This window comes from Bombina bombina, chromosome 3, assembly GCF_027579735.1.
Source record: "Bombina bombina isolate aBomBom1 chromosome 3, aBomBom1.pri, whole genome shotgun sequence".
Classification (NCBI taxonomy): Eukaryota; Metazoa; Chordata; class Amphibia; order Anura; family Bombinatoridae; genus Bombina; species Bombina bombina.
The window spans coordinates 489,105,827-489,121,474 of record NC_069501.1 but is presented as its reverse complement, the minus strand read 5'-3'; the positions used below and the strand labels follow the sequence as shown (position 1 = coordinate 489,121,474).

General features: G+C 40.4%; 1 protein-coding gene across 5 annotated transcripts in view; it reads right to left on the bottom strand.

The window, feature by feature from the left end:
- The window catches only part of DCAF6 (DDB1 and CUL4 associated factor 6), an 863,174-nt gene that overhangs the window by 664,204 nt on the left and 183,322 nt on the right, over positions 1 to 15,648 (bottom strand). For all 5 annotated transcript variants that reach the window (XM_053706826.1, XM_053706828.1, XM_053706829.1 and 2 more), the window contains exon 6: positions 5,400 to 5,535. In XM_053706826.1, the coding sequence (XP_053562801.1) occupies positions 5,400 to 5,535 (136 nt within the window). The remainder of the gene's footprint in view (positions 1 to 5,399; positions 5,536 to 15,648) is intronic.

Below are 15,648 nucleotides of genomic sequence, written 5' to 3'. Positions count from 1 at the left end.
ACCCCAGAGTGATCACGCTTACCTCTTAGCTCTGGTAATTTAGCCAAAACCTCAGTCATAACAGTAGCCATATCCTGTAATGTGATTTGTAATGGCCGCCCAGATGTACTCGGCGCTACAATATCACGCACCTCCCTCTGAGCGGGAGATGTAGGTACCGACACGTGAGGCGAGTTAGTCGGCATAACTCTCCCCTCGTTGTTTGGTGAAATTTGTTCAATTTGTACAGATTGACTTTTATTTAAAGTAGCATCAATACAGTTAGTACATAAATTTCTATTGGGCTCCACTTTGGCATTGCAACAAATGACACAGGTATCATCCTCTGAATCAGACATGTTTAACACACTAGCAAATAAACTTGTAACTTGGAAATACAATTCAATTAGAATAATATTAAAACGTACTGTGCCTTTAAGAAGCACAGAAGATCTATGACAGTTGAAAATTAATAAATTGAAACAGTTATAGCCTCAATCCTTGTAAATAACACAACTTTAGCAAAGGTTTAATCCCATTAGCAAAGATAACAAATTCTGAAAGCAGGAAACAAATTACAGAATAAACGTTTTTTATCTCAGTCAAACTATAATTCTCACAGCTCTGCTGAGAGAAATTACCTCCCTCAAAATAAGTTTTGAAGACCCCTGAGCTCTGTAGAGATGAACCGGATCATGCAGGGAATACAATGAGTTGCTGACTGAAATATTTGATGTGTAGTAAAAGCGCCAAAAAACGGCCCCTCCCCCTCACACACAGCAGTGAGGGAGAACAGAAACTGTCAGAAAACAGATTAAGCAACTGCCAAGTGGAAAAATAGTGCCCAAACATTTATTCACTCAGTACCTCAGTAAATGAAAATGATTTTACATTCCAGCAAAAACGTTAAACATAATCTCTAGTTATTAAACAGCTTTATGTATTTCTTACAGTGTAATTCTAGTGAAGTACCATTCCCCAGAATACTGAAGTGTAAAGTATACATACATGACATTATATCGGTATGGCAGGATTTTCTCATCAATTCCATTGTCAGAAAATAAAAACTGCTACATACCTCTATGCAGATTCATCTGCCCGCTGTCCCCTGATCTGAAGTTTACCTCTCCTCAGATGGCCGAGAAACAGCAATATGATCTTAACTACTCCGGCTAAAATCATAACAAAAACTCTGGTAGATTCTTCTTCAAACTCTGCCAGAGAGATAATAACACACTCCGGTGCTATTTTAAAATAACAAACTTTTGATTGAAGATATAAAACTAAGTATAATCACCATAGTCCTCTCACACATCCTATCTAGTCGTTGGGTGCAAGAGAATGACTGGGAGTGACGTAGAGGGGAGGAGCTATATGCAGCTCTGCTGGGTGAATCCTCTTGCACTTCCTGTTGGGGAGGAGTAATATCCCAGAAGTAATGATGACCCGTGGACTGATCACACTTAACAGAAGAAATAGGACCCTATAATCATAAAATTACTTTGTTTGCGGACAATGTTTTACTGACTCTGACTCGACCTTTGATATCGCTCCCCAATCTATATATGACGTTAGAAGACTTTTCGACGATCTCGGGTTACAAAATAAATAAAGATAAATGTGAAGCACTCCCACTAGCACTACCGAAAACTACTATAAAAATTATAGAGGCAAATTTTGACTTCAAATGGGCCAAGCACTCACTTCAATATCTGGGGATACAGTTAACCACCCATTCCACACTTCTATATAAAGCTAACTATACACCCTTATATAAAACTATCCGATCAGATATTGCGAAATGGTTTAAAGCAAACTTCTCCTGGTATGGGAGACTGTCCTCCCTAAAGATGAATGTCTTGCCAAGACTGCTGTACTTATTTAGAGCACTTCCAATTAAACTACACAAGCCGGATATAGATGCATTGCAGTCAACCCTAAATAGGTTCCTTAGAAATAACAAACAAGGTAGAATACCATTTCCAGTTTTGACAAAACACAGACAACTTAGGGGGGTAGGTGCACCAAATCTGTGGGATTAATATCATGCGGCAAGACTGGCACAAATATCATTATTGGATAAAAGGGGGGTTGACTTGATTTGGCCGGGTTTGGAATCACAAATGGGGGGCTATGAATATCCAGGGGAAATTCTCTCGGGAGAAAGTGAACCGAGAAGAGTTCACAAACCGGGACTTACTGAAACATCAAAACACTTATGGGCTTCTATGACCAAAAAATTTAACCTATTGACACCTAAATCTAAGATAATTCCCTTAAAATTAATCATTCCAACAGACTGTAGACCATTGGTGGATAAATGGGAGAACAAGGGGTTATATAGGGTAGCAGACTTTGTATTGAATGGGATGGTAGTTACACATGCTCGATTACAACTAATGTTAGAAGAGATACCCCTGTATTGGTTTTTGTATTTGCAGATTGCCTCTGCTATACGGAGTTATTTCTCTGGCACTACCCAACAACAAATCACGACACTGGAACGAATATGCAGTTCTAGAGATAGACCGAAACATGCAATTTCTCAGTTATACATTTGCATTCAGAGAGCAAGACATAACACTAAATCTTCTGTGGTGAGCAGCTGGGAGGGAGATCTGGAAAGAGAAGAAGAGTTAGGGGAGTGGGAACACTTTTTTTCACTCATGCAAGGGTTTGCTCAGTGCGGATCTAAAGGAAAATATAATAAAGACCTCATTTTGTTGGTATCTTACCCCTCTTAAAACGTCTCATATATCTAACGGAGGCTCAAGGCATTGTTACAGAGGTTGTGGGGCTACTGGTACATACCTAAACATGTGGTGGGTTTGTCCAGGAGTAAGATCTATTTGGTCCAGTCTTTCTGAACTATTGAGTAACATTTTTTCAGAAAATATAGAACTCACTAGAGAACAGGCATTGTTACATGAAAGAATCACAAGGCTGAACTCTCCCTCCAATACTCTGGTGAGGATTTTATGTACTATTACCAGAACTAGCATTGCAAAGTACTGGAAGACAGGAGTTCCAGATTGGTCAGAAATTAGAACTCGAATGAAACATGTGTATAGCATGTATGAGTCAGCAGCTAATATTCAAAATATGTTGGACTCTTTCCATAGAGTGTGGTTTTACTGGATCCTCCAGGAGGACAAGAAATGAAGGTAGCAAAAGTAGCCATCTACTACTATACTATGTTCTGGATTGGGATAATGTCTAAAAATGTTAATTCTATGTGAGTAAGGTGTGGTCTGATAGGGTGACGCAGGTTATTTTTTCTTCTTTTTTTTTTAGTTGTTCCAATTCATTCTCACCCAGAATATTAACATTCCACCGTCCGCATAGGCTCTACAGTAAATGGAACTCTAGCTTTAGAATTAGAGGGTGGCGGCGAGAATGTCATCTTCTAATCAGCAAAAATGGAGAGTAATGGTAGTGTTTCTATAAGGTTGAAATACTAAGTAGAGGTTGAGCTGAATGCCATGGTTCTCTTCATTGTATTGAGAATGTACTTGTAATGTTTTTTTCTTGTATATGTATATGACTAAACTTTCAATAAAAATTATTTCAATCTAAATATTTATGATAAAGTAATTTTTATTGTTTTGTAATGAAAGCATAATAACATAAAGAAGATAAAAAAAGAAAAAGACAAATCGAAATGGTACATATCCTGGTTCCCAATAAGAACATGGCAAGAAAAATAATACAAATTACGAAGTATAAAAACAGTCACTTACCAAGTCATATATTATGGGGTCATTTTTATACATGAAACCTGTTAACATCATTCCCTACGAAACAAAAGTTACAATCTAAATATTTAGATTGTACTAAAGCTTTAAGAAAAAAGATTAGCTATTCAATCTGTGTCTAAAAAAACAAACACATTTTCACACCAGGGGTTAACGTATATGTGATTAATGCACCTCTACACCCCAGCGATACTGCTGAGATGCCTACCTTCCCCCTTGTAAAACGACAGAGTCTGCTATCCACAGGAGGTTCTCACTCTCCATAACACAATCTCTCCTTTCTAGAGTCACTATCATTACATGGAGGTGTTCTTCAATCTGCGACACAGCTCCGGACTCGGAAGGAACAAGGAGCAAATCACATGACCGGCTGAGATGCTGTGCAACTATTTAGAGAAAGTGCGCTCTCCAGCAAAGAAAAACCCCCGCCTCAGAATAAAGGAACCGCCTCCAAAATGGCAGAGACGGTTCAATGCAGCAATCTGAGACTCCGTGTTGTGATCACGGACAATACCGCCCAACATGTCAGAGTTGAATTACACAACCCAGAGCCCCAATAAAATAAGCCCTGAGCCACCAATGAAAAATATAAGCCTAAGGTAAATCATTTCAGTCTCTTCCACATGTATACAGTGCCTGCTGCCTGCCTTGTAAGAATCCTGAACTCAGGACGAAGTCCCCAAAAAAGTGCAGAGTCTATCTTTAACCCATTAGTGCCAAACTCTCTTCCCCAAAAGATAAAAAATGGCACTTACCTGCACATCCAGCTGTCCGGCAGGAGGACAGCCCACCCGACATGAGAGGAAGCCACTCCTCACAGAGACCTGTGGAACAAGAAAGAACAGAGTAAATCTACTCTGGCTTTCTATACTAGGGCAGCAAAATGTTAGATAAGCACAGTGAGGCCCACCTCACAAGTTCCTAACTGCTTTAAAGCCACTGCTGCCCTACTGAAGAGGCTGACGTGGACTATGGCTAGACCCTGAATTTTGAAGGAGGAAAGACCGAATAAACCTACTCTGCTTGCAAAATAATAAAATCTTGCTTGTAGTGAAAATCCAACTTTCTTCAGACACCAAAACTTCACCTCCTCCTTGCACCGAAGGGGTTTGTGGGTAGGGGCGTGATACTTAACAGCTTGGCTGTGGTGCTCTTTGCCTCCTCCTGCTGGCCAGGAGTGATATTCCCAACAGTAAATGATGAAGCCGTGGACTCATCAAATCTTAGGAAAGAAAACCTACCTAGGTTTAGCTTTCAACAAAGAATACCAAGAGAATAAAGCAAATTTGGTGATAAAAGTAAATTGGAAAGTTGTTTAAAATGACATGTTCTATATAAATCATGAAAGTTTAATTTTGACTAGACTGTCCCTTTAATAGATATAATGTACATTGATAAATAGCTCATGAGTTTTGGTTCGATGTAGGATTCTAGAAATATCTAAAAATCTGTGTTTGACAGGATTTAACAGGCTTATAAATACAAATGCGGATGTGTTTGCACATGTGCAGCAATTCTCCTTCAGATAGCTGCAGTGTAACCTAGGTTCCAAAATGGTAGCACCCATAATTAGAGAGAGGTGTATGAAATGTATTAAGTGTGTCGTAATATTACATATAATAAGCATATAACAATATATTTTATAAGTATATTCTTATGACATACTTGTGGCTCTTGTTCCAAGCATACGCCGGTCATATATCCTAACTGAACTATCAGAACACCCAACTGCAAGGTAATATGGAACAGGTGGACATATAGTAATGGAGGTTGCAGCACGCCTGCAATTGATCAAAATATCCTGGAAATAAAAAGAATAACAAGGTTAACAGATATTTCATTCATCTTCTAAATTCATACATGTTTCTATGTTCCACAATGTTTCTATCTTCCACAAGAAGTGGTAATGACAAAGTCTGTGGGGGACTTTAAAGGGACATGAAACCCCAAAAATGTCTTTCATGATTCAGGTAGAGAATACAATTGTAAACAACTTTTTAATATACTTCTATTATCTATTTTGTTTCATTCTTTTGGTATCATTTATTGAAGGAGCAGCAATGCACTACTGGTTGCTGACTGAACACATGGGTGATCAATTGACAATCAGTATATATATATATATATATATATATATATATATATATATATATATATATATATGCAGCCACCAATCAGCAGTGAGAACCTAGGTTCTCTGCAGCTCCTGATCTTTCCTAGATAAACCTTTCAGCAAAGTATAACAAGAGAAGGAAATCATTTCTATTAAACAATAGAAGTACATTGGAAAATTGTTTAAAAACATAAATTATGCTTAGCTGATAATTTCATTTCCATCGTGGGGAGGAGAGTCCACTGCTTCATTCATCACTTGTGGGAAATAAGAACCTGGCCACCAGGAGAAGGCAAATACATCCCAGCCAAAGGCTTAAATACCTCCCCCACTTCCCTCATCCCCCAGTAATTCTGCCAAGGGAACAAGGAACAGTAGGAGAAATATAAGAGTATAAATGGTGCCAGAAGAACAAAAATAAATTTAGGTGCAGGTGGACTCTCCTTCCCAGGATGGAAATGAAATTATCAGGTAAGCATAATTTAAGAGTAGAAAGTAGAAGGAAGCAGCACTCTTACTCCATTGTCCATAAAATCCAAAGGTTTATTACAAATCGTTTAAAACAAGTAGACAAGCACAGCACAGTACAAGTACAAGCTACACAAGTGGAGGGGGAGCAAATCCTTACATGTTTCGTGCTATGCAGCACTTAATCATAGGATAGCTCACCACCTGTGCAGCACACCTTTAAAGGAACAATGGCCAATCACAGATTCAAAGCCATAGTATACCTGAAATGGATTGTCTTAAAGGTATACCGCAAAGGTGTGAGAAGAAATGGTGTAACATGGCAATACAAAAAAAGGTACTCATTACATAAAAAGTACAATAAGAAAACAAGAATGCATATAGAGAAATAAATAAAAATACAAATACAAACAATACAAAAAAAGTTAATAATAATAATGAAAAGTTTAGAAAAATTTGTTTCTCTATATAAAAATAAAAATAAACACATCAATAGATCATGTTACACAAAATCCGGATTAGTCTCAAAAGAAAAATAATTATAAATTTGATTATAAATTTAAGAAAATGAAATTGCAGTGAAGAAAAATATATATCTATATACACAAGGCAGGAAAAAAGAAAAAACAAAAAAAACAAAAAAACAAAAAACAATAGAACATATGTCAAATAGAATACACAACACCTTTTGGTGAAAATTTAACAAAAATGGTATTGATTCTTTAATGTAGTGCACATATTGTATTCATATTGCTATATTGACAGTGGGATTGAAAACTCCGGACATAACTTATATGTTCAGAATTCAGAATTCCAGAATCTAATATCCCTATACTATAATAATGTTAATGAACACAGGAAATCATTAAGAATGTAGTTCAGCTCAAATTGTTGTCAACTCCCATGGTTAGCCGTAAATAGTCATTCATAATCTCTCACAATAATAGATAAATACAAAAACAAAAAAAGTTAATGTGAAAACATATACATATATGTATAATTGTATATATCAATATGTGAATATATGAAAGTATGAAGATGTAAAACTAGATATCTTTGGAGTGAGAAAAAAGGAATATTCTTAATATAACTATAAGCGTCTACATTGATGGAACTGCTTAAGATAGCGAAAGTTACTCCACAAAGTAACTGATGTCCCATTCCTTATTTAGACCAAGCGGTGCCCTCGTACTAAGTTTCCAAATCCAAAAAAGTTCTTTCTTGGACAATATATTATAAATGTTTCCTCCCCGAATGGGCTTTTTGGCTATGTCTATTACTTTAACAGTGAATTTAGGCTGATCAGTAAAATGTAGACAATTGAAGTGTCTTGCTACACTCGAATCCTTGTTATAATTTTTAATGTCCCTTCTGTGCTCTCCTATTCTTGATCTAAGGGCACGGAAGGTCTGACCAACATACTGTTCAGAACAAAGGGTGCAATCAATAAGATAGACAACAAATGTTGTACTACAATTAGCATAATGATTAATCTTGAAATTCTGTTTGGTTACATGACTGGTGAATTCAGCCTCCATAGATATCTGTAAACAAGTGAGACAATTTCTAGATAGACACCTAAAAGTGCCCTTCTTATTAAGCCACTGACTCCCCCTTGGACCAACTTGGCTATTCACCATACTGGGGGAAAGTTTTTTAGCAAGTGTAGGTGCCTTTTTAGGCACAAATTTAACCTTGTCTACAATATTTGCTAGAATATCATCACCTTTAAGTATAGATAAGTTTCCTTTGATAATTTTGCACAGATCATTAAATTGTGAGGAAAATTCTGTCGAGAACACTACTATATCCTTATCACACATTGCTTTTTTGGCCTTATTATTCCTCTTTCCTTCTGTAGGATTATAGGTACTTCTCACCTCATCTAAGGACTGCTGTAATACATTCCCATCATAACCTCTGGCACATAGCCTATCCATCAGTTTGATGGCTTGGACATTAAACAATCTATCTGAGTTGGAGTTTCGACGCAATCTAAGAAATTGACTCTTGGGTATTGAATTTATAAGGTGTTTGGGGTGACAGGACGTGGCATGTAAAATCGTATTGCCAGAAGTTGGCTTTCTATATGTGTCAGTGATGATCCTATTGAGTTCTACTGAGCCAACTAAGGTGAGATCCAAAAAATGGATTTCTTTGTCTTGGATCTCCCCAGTAAACTTTAAATGTAGATCATTGTTGTTCACAAAATTGAGGAAATCCTCAAAAACAAAGTCACCTTTAACCACAAAAATAAGGTCATCAATGTAACGCATATATATACAGATGTTATCTATGAATGGATTGTTGCTGTTGTAGAGGCTGCCGAGTTCCCACCATCCCACAAATAAATTGGCGAATGAGGGGGCAAATTTGGCCCCCATCGCTGTACCACAGATTTGTAAAAAGTATTCTCCATTAAACATAAAGTAGTTGTGGGATAGTAGGAACTCGACAGTCTCGCAAAAAAACAATTTGAATTCCCTAGAATAATTAGTATAATTATCTAAAAAGAAACCAATGGCATGTAATCCTAAATTGTGAGGTATACGGGAATATAGTGACACCGCGTCAATCACCACCCACCTATAATCTTTATCCCATTTCATCTTGTCAATGATAGTTAAAAAAACAGAATTTATGTTTACCTGATAAATTACTTTCTCCAACGGTGTGTCCGGTCCACGGCGTCATCCTTACTTGTGGGATATTCTCTTCCCCAACAGGAAATGGCAAAGAGCCCAGCAAAGCTGGTCACATGATCCCTCCTAGGCTCCGCCTACCCCAGTCATTCGACCGACGTTAAGGAGGAATATTTGCATAGGAGAAACCATATGGTACCGTGGTGACTGTAGTTAAAGAAAATAAATTATCAGACCTGATTAAAAAAACCAGGGCGGGCCGTGGACCGGACACACCGTTGGAGAAAGTAATTTATCAGGTAAACATAAATTCTGTTTTCTCCAACATAGGTGTGTCCGGTCCACGGCGTCATCCTTACTTGTGGGAACCAATACCAAAGCTTTAGGACACGGATGAAGGGAGGGAGCAAATCAGGTCACCTAAATGGAAGGCACCACGGTTTGCAAAACCTTTCTCCCAAAAATAGCCTCAGAAGAAGCAAAAGTATCAAACTTGTAAAATTTGGTAAAAGTGTGCAGTGAAGACCAAGTCGCTGCCCTACATATCTGATCAACAGAAGCCTCGTTCTTGAAGGCCCATGTGGAAGCCACAGCCCTAGTGGAATGAGCTGTGATTCTTTCGGGAGGCTGCCGTCCGGCAGTCTCGTAAGCCAATCTGATGATGCTTTTAATCCAAAAAGAGAGAGAGGTAGAAGTTGCTTTTTGACCTCTCCTTTTACCGGAATAAACAACAAACAAGGAAGATGTTTGTCTAAAATCCTTTGTAGCTTCTAAATAGAATTTTAGAGCGCGAACAACATCCAAATTGTGCAACAAACGTTCCTTCTTTGAAACTGGTTTCGGACACAGAGAAGGTACGATAATCTCCTGGTTAATGTTTTTGTTAGAAACAACTTTTGGAAGAAAACCAGGTTTAGTACGTAAAACCACCTTATCTGCATGGAACACCAGATAAGGAGGAGAACACTGCAGAGCAGATAATTCTGAAACTCTTCTAGCAGAAGAAATTGCAACTAAAAGCAAAACTTTCCAAGATAATAACTTAATATCAACGGAATGTAAGGGTTCAAACGGAACCCCCTGAAGAACTGAAAGAACTAAATTGAGACTCCAAGGAGGAGTCAAAGGTTTGTAAACAGGCTTAATTCTAACCAGAGCCTGAACAAAGGCTTGAACATCTGGCACAGCTGCCAGCTTTTTGTGAAGTAACACAGACAAGGCAGAAATCTGTCCCTTCAGGGAACTTGCAGATAATCCTTTTTCCAATCCTTCTTGAAGGAAGGATAGAATCTTAGGAATCTTAACCTTGTCCCAAGGGAATCCTTTAGATTCACACCAACAGATATATTTTTTCCAAATTTTGTGGTAAATCTTTCTAGTTACAGGCTTTCTGGCCTGAACAAGAGTATCGATAACAGAATCTGAGAACCCTCGCTTCGATAAGATCAAGCGTTCAATCTCCAAGCAGTCAGCTGGAGTGAAACCAGGTTCGGATGTTCGAACGGACCCTGAACAAGAAGGTCTCGTCTCAAAGGTAGCTTCCAAGGTGGAGCCGATGACATATTCACCAGATCTGCATACCAAGTCCTGCGTGGCCACGCAGGAGCTATCAAGATCACCGACGCCCTCTCCTGATTGATCCTGGCTACCAGCCTGGGGATGAGAGGAAACGGCGGGAACACATAAGCTAGTTTGAAGGTCCAAGGTGCTACTAGTGCATCCACTAGAGCCGCCTTGGGATCCCTGGATCTGGACCCGTAGCAAGGAACTTTGAAGTTCTGACGAGAGGCCATCAGATCCATGTCTGGAATGCCCCACAGCTGAGTGACTTGGGCAAAGATTTCCGGATGGAGTTCCCACTCCCCCGGATGCAATGTCTGACGACTCAGAAAATCCGCTTCCCAATTTTCCACTCCTGGGATGTGGATAGCGGACAGGTGGCAGGAGTGAGACTCCGCCCATAGAATGATTTTGGTCACTTCTTCCATCGCTAGGGAACTCCTTGTTCCCCCCTGATGGTTGATGTACGCAACAGTTGTCATGTTGTCTGATTGAAACCGTATGAACTTGGCCCTCGCTAGCTGAGGCCAAGCCTTGAGAGCATTGAATATCGCTCTCAGTTCCAGAATATTTATCGGTAGAAGAGATTCTTCCCGAGACCAAAGACCCTGAGCTTTCAGGGATCCCCAGACCGCGCCCCAGCCCATCAGACTGGCGTCGGTCGTGACAACGGTTGCTAAAATCATTTTCCTCATACAAACAGAAATCTTCATCTCTTTTCTGTTTCTGAGTAAATAGTACATACCAGCACTATTTCAAAATAACAAACTCTTGATTGAATAATAAAAACTACAGTTAAACACTAAAAAACTCTAAGCCATCTCCGTGGAGATGTTGCCTGTACAACGGCAAAGAGAATGACTGGGGTAGGCGGAGCCTAGGAGGGATCATGTGACCAGCTTTGCTGGGCTCTTTGCCATTTCCTGTTGGGGAAGAGAATATCCCACAAGTAAGGATGACGCCGTGGACCGGACACACCTATGTTGGAGAAATGGGATGAGTCCCTTAGATAACTGCTAAGGTTCTGTACTAGGGGCTGTAGGACTGAGTCAACCCACTCAGACAATGGTTCAAACAACGAGCCAATCCCAGAAATTATTGGACGGCCTGGTGGGTTGACTGAGTCCTTATGTAATTTAGGCAGGTGGTGAAAGACCGGGGTCACGGGAAACTGTGGAATTAGGGAAACACACTCCTCTTGTGAGATGAAACCTAATGCAAGTGCATCTTCAAGTAGCCTGTCCAATTTCTGGGTAAATTCTTTCTCAGGATTGTAAGACAGCTTTCTATATGTAATGCCATCGTTCAATTGCCTATAGGCTTCATCAATGTATTGTGCTTTGTTCATTACTACGACATTACCTCCTTTGTCTGATGTACGAATGACAAGGTCATGCTGGCTTTCTAGTTGTCTGATTGCTGCTTTTTGTCTGTTTGTAAGATTATCACTATGACCTGTTGGAGTAGTATGTTTACCCAATTCCACAATCTCTTTTTCCACCTGTTTTTTAAATAAATTAATATGTGTGCCCCTAGATTGAGTGGGATAAAAGTTAGATCTTATTTTTTTAGGTTTTGGGACATCTGAATCATTCACACCATCAGCAGTAGTGTCCAACATTCTTAATTCTTCCAGAATACAGATATCTTTAAAATCAAAAATTGATTCTGGATTAGTACTGGACAAACTGCTGATGGGAATGGGTACATTGTTTTCACCCTCAGTGGTTTCATCTGGTACATCTTGTTCTGCTTCTTCATTATCAGAAATACTAAAAACAGAATTTATGTTTACCTGATAAATTACTTTCTCCAACGGTGTGTCCGGTCCACGGCGTCATCCTTACTTGTGGGACACTCTCTTCCCCAACAGGAAATGGCAAAGAGCCCAGCAAAGCTGGTCACATGATCCCTCCTAGGCTCCGCCTACCCCAGTCATTCGACCGACGTTAAGGAGGAATATTTGCATAGGAGAAACCATATGTTACCGTGGTGACTGTAGTTAAAGAAAATAAATTATCAGACCTGATTAAAAAAACCAGGGCGGGCCGTGGCCCGGACACACCGTTGGAGAAAGTAATTTATCAGGTAAACATAAATTCTGTTTTCTCCAACATAGGTGTGTCCGGTCCACGGCGTCATCCTTACTTGTGGGAACCAATACCAAAGCTTTAGGACACGGATGAAGGGAGGGAGCAAATCAGGTCACCTAAATGGAAGGCACCACGGCTTGCAAAACCTTTCTCCCAAAAATAGCCTCAGAAGAAGCAAAAGTATCAAATTTGTAAAATTTAGAAAAAGTGTGCAGTGAAGACCAAGTCGCTGCCTTACATATCTGATCAACAGAAGCCTCGTTCTTGAAGGCCCATGTGGAAGCCACAGCCCTAGTGGAGTGAGCTGTGATTCTTTCAGGAGGCTGCCGTCCGGCAGTCTCATAAGCCAATCGGATAATGCTTTTAATCCAGAAGGAGAGAGAGGTAGAAGTTGCTTTTTGACCTCTCCGTTTACCAGAATAAACAACAAACAAAGACAAAGTTTGTCTGAAATCCTTAGTAGCTGCTAAGTAAAATTTGAGAGCACGAACTACATCCAAGTTGTGCAACAAACGTTCCTTCTTTGAAACTGGATTAGGACACAAAGAAGGCACAACTATCTCCTGGTTAATGTTTTTGTTAGAAACAACTTTTGGAAGAAAACCAGGTTTAGTACGCAAAACCACCTTATCTGCATGGAACACCAGATAAGGAGAAGAACACTGCAGAGCAGATAATTCTGAAACTCTTCTAGCAGAAGAAATTGCAACCAAAAACAAAACTTTCCAAGATAATAACTTAATATCAACGGAATGTAAGGGTTCAAACGGAACCCCCTGAAGAACTGAAAGAACTAGGTTGAGACTCCAAGGAGGAGTCAAAATTTTGTAAACAGGCTTGATTCTAACCAGAGCCTGAACAAAGGCTAGAACATCTGGCACATCTGCCAGCTTTTTGTGAAGTAACACAGACAAGGCAGAAATCTGTCCCATCAAGGAACTTGCAGATAATCCTTTTTCCAATCCTTCTCGAAGGAAGGATAGACTCTTAGGAATCTTAACCTTGTCCCAAGGGAATCCTGCAGATTCACACCAACAGATATACCAAATTATGTGGTAATTTTTCTGGTTACAGGCTTTCAGGCCTGAACAAGAGTATTAATAACAGAATCTGAGAACCCTCGCTTTGATAAGATCAAGCGTTCAATCTCCAAGCAGTCAGCTGGAGTGGGTCGAACGGACCTAGAACAAGAAGGTCTCTCAAAGGTAGCTTCCATGGTGGAGCCGATGACATATTCACCAGATCTGCATACCAAGTCCTGCGTGGCCACGCAGGAGCTATCAAAATCACCGACGCCCTCTCCTGATTGATCCTGGCTACCAGCCTGGGGATGAGAGGAAACGGCGGGAACACATAAGCTAGTTTGAAGGTCCAAGGTGCTACTAGTGCATCCACTAGAGCCGCCTTGGGATCCCTGGATCTGTACCCGTAGTAAGGAACTCTGAAGTTCTGACGAGAGGCCATCAGATCCATGTCTGGAATGCCCCACGGTTGAGTGACTTGGGCAAAGATTTCCGGATGGAGTTCCCACTCCCCCGGATGCAATGTCTGACGACTCAGAAAATCCGCTTCCCAATTTTCCACTCCTGGGATGTGGATAGCAGACAGGTGGCAGGAGTGAGACTCCGCCCATAGAATGATTTTGGTCACTTCTTCCATCGCTAGGGAACTCCTTGTTCCCCCCTGATGGTTGATGTATGAACTTGGCCCTCGCTAGCTGAGGCCAAGCTTTGAGAGCATTGAATATCGCTCTCAGTTCCAGAATATTTATCGGTAGAAGAGATTCTACCCGAGACCAAAGACCCTGAGCTTTCAGGGATCCCCAGACCGCGCCCCAGCCCATCAGACTGGCGTCGGTCGTGACAATGACCCACTCTGATCTGCGGAAGGTCATCCCTTGTGACAGGTTGTCCAGGGACAGCCACCAACGGAATGAGTCTCTGGTCCTCTGATTTACTTGTATCTTCGGAGACAAGTCTGAATAGTCCCCATTCCACTGACTGAGCATGAACAGTTGTAATGGTCTTAGATGAATGCGCACAAAAGGAACTATGTCCATTGCCGCTACCAACAAACCTATCACTTCCATGCACTGCGCTATGGAAGGAAGAGGAACGGAATGAAGTATCCGACAAGAGTCTTGAAGTTTTGTTTTTCTGGCTTCTGTCAGAAAAATCCTCATTTCTAAGGAGTCTATTATAGTTCCCAAGAAGGGAACCCTCGTTGACGGAGATAGAGAACTCTTTTCCACGTTCACTTTCCATCCGTGAGATCTGAGAAAGGCCAGGACAATGTCCGTGTGAGCCTTTACTTGAGGAAGGGACGACGCTCGAATCAGAATGTCGTCCAAGTAAGGTACTACAGCAATGCCCCTTGGTCTTAGCACCGCCAGAAGGGACCCTAGTACCTATGAGAAAATCCTTACAACGGCAAAGAGAATGACTGGGGTAGGCGGAGCCTAGGAGGGATCATGTGACCAGCTTTGCTGGGCTCTTTGCCATTTCCTGTTGGGGAAGAGAGTGTCCCACAAGTAAGGATGACGCCGTGGACCGGACACACCTATGTTGGAGAAAAAGTGTCTGTGTAGTGTAAGCTTCCTTACAAATTTGTTGAGATCTAACAAGGTATTAAATACTGAAAAATTGTAAGTAGGAGCAAAGCCCAGACCCTTAGATAATACACTAATATGACTTTCAGTGAGTTTAAAGTTCGATAAATTGACGACACTGAGTGCTAGTTCTTCTTTGCTTTTCTCTTTGAAGATCTTTTTCCTTCTTCTGGATCCTGCTCTACGCGTCCTCTTTTTTCCTTTCCTAAAGGGATGTCTTGACTTTTGGCTTTTAAACGGACATCATTTTCTTTCTTCTCACGACCTTGGTGTGTTGTTTCCTGTAAAGACAAAGAGGGAAGGGGAGAAAGAGAGGAAGAAGAGGAAGAGGAGGAAGAGCTATCATCTGATGATTCTGAGTCCTGGTCAGACGTATCCAACTCTGTGGAAGAAAAGACCACTTTCTTGATTTTGTTCTTGTGTCTTTTCT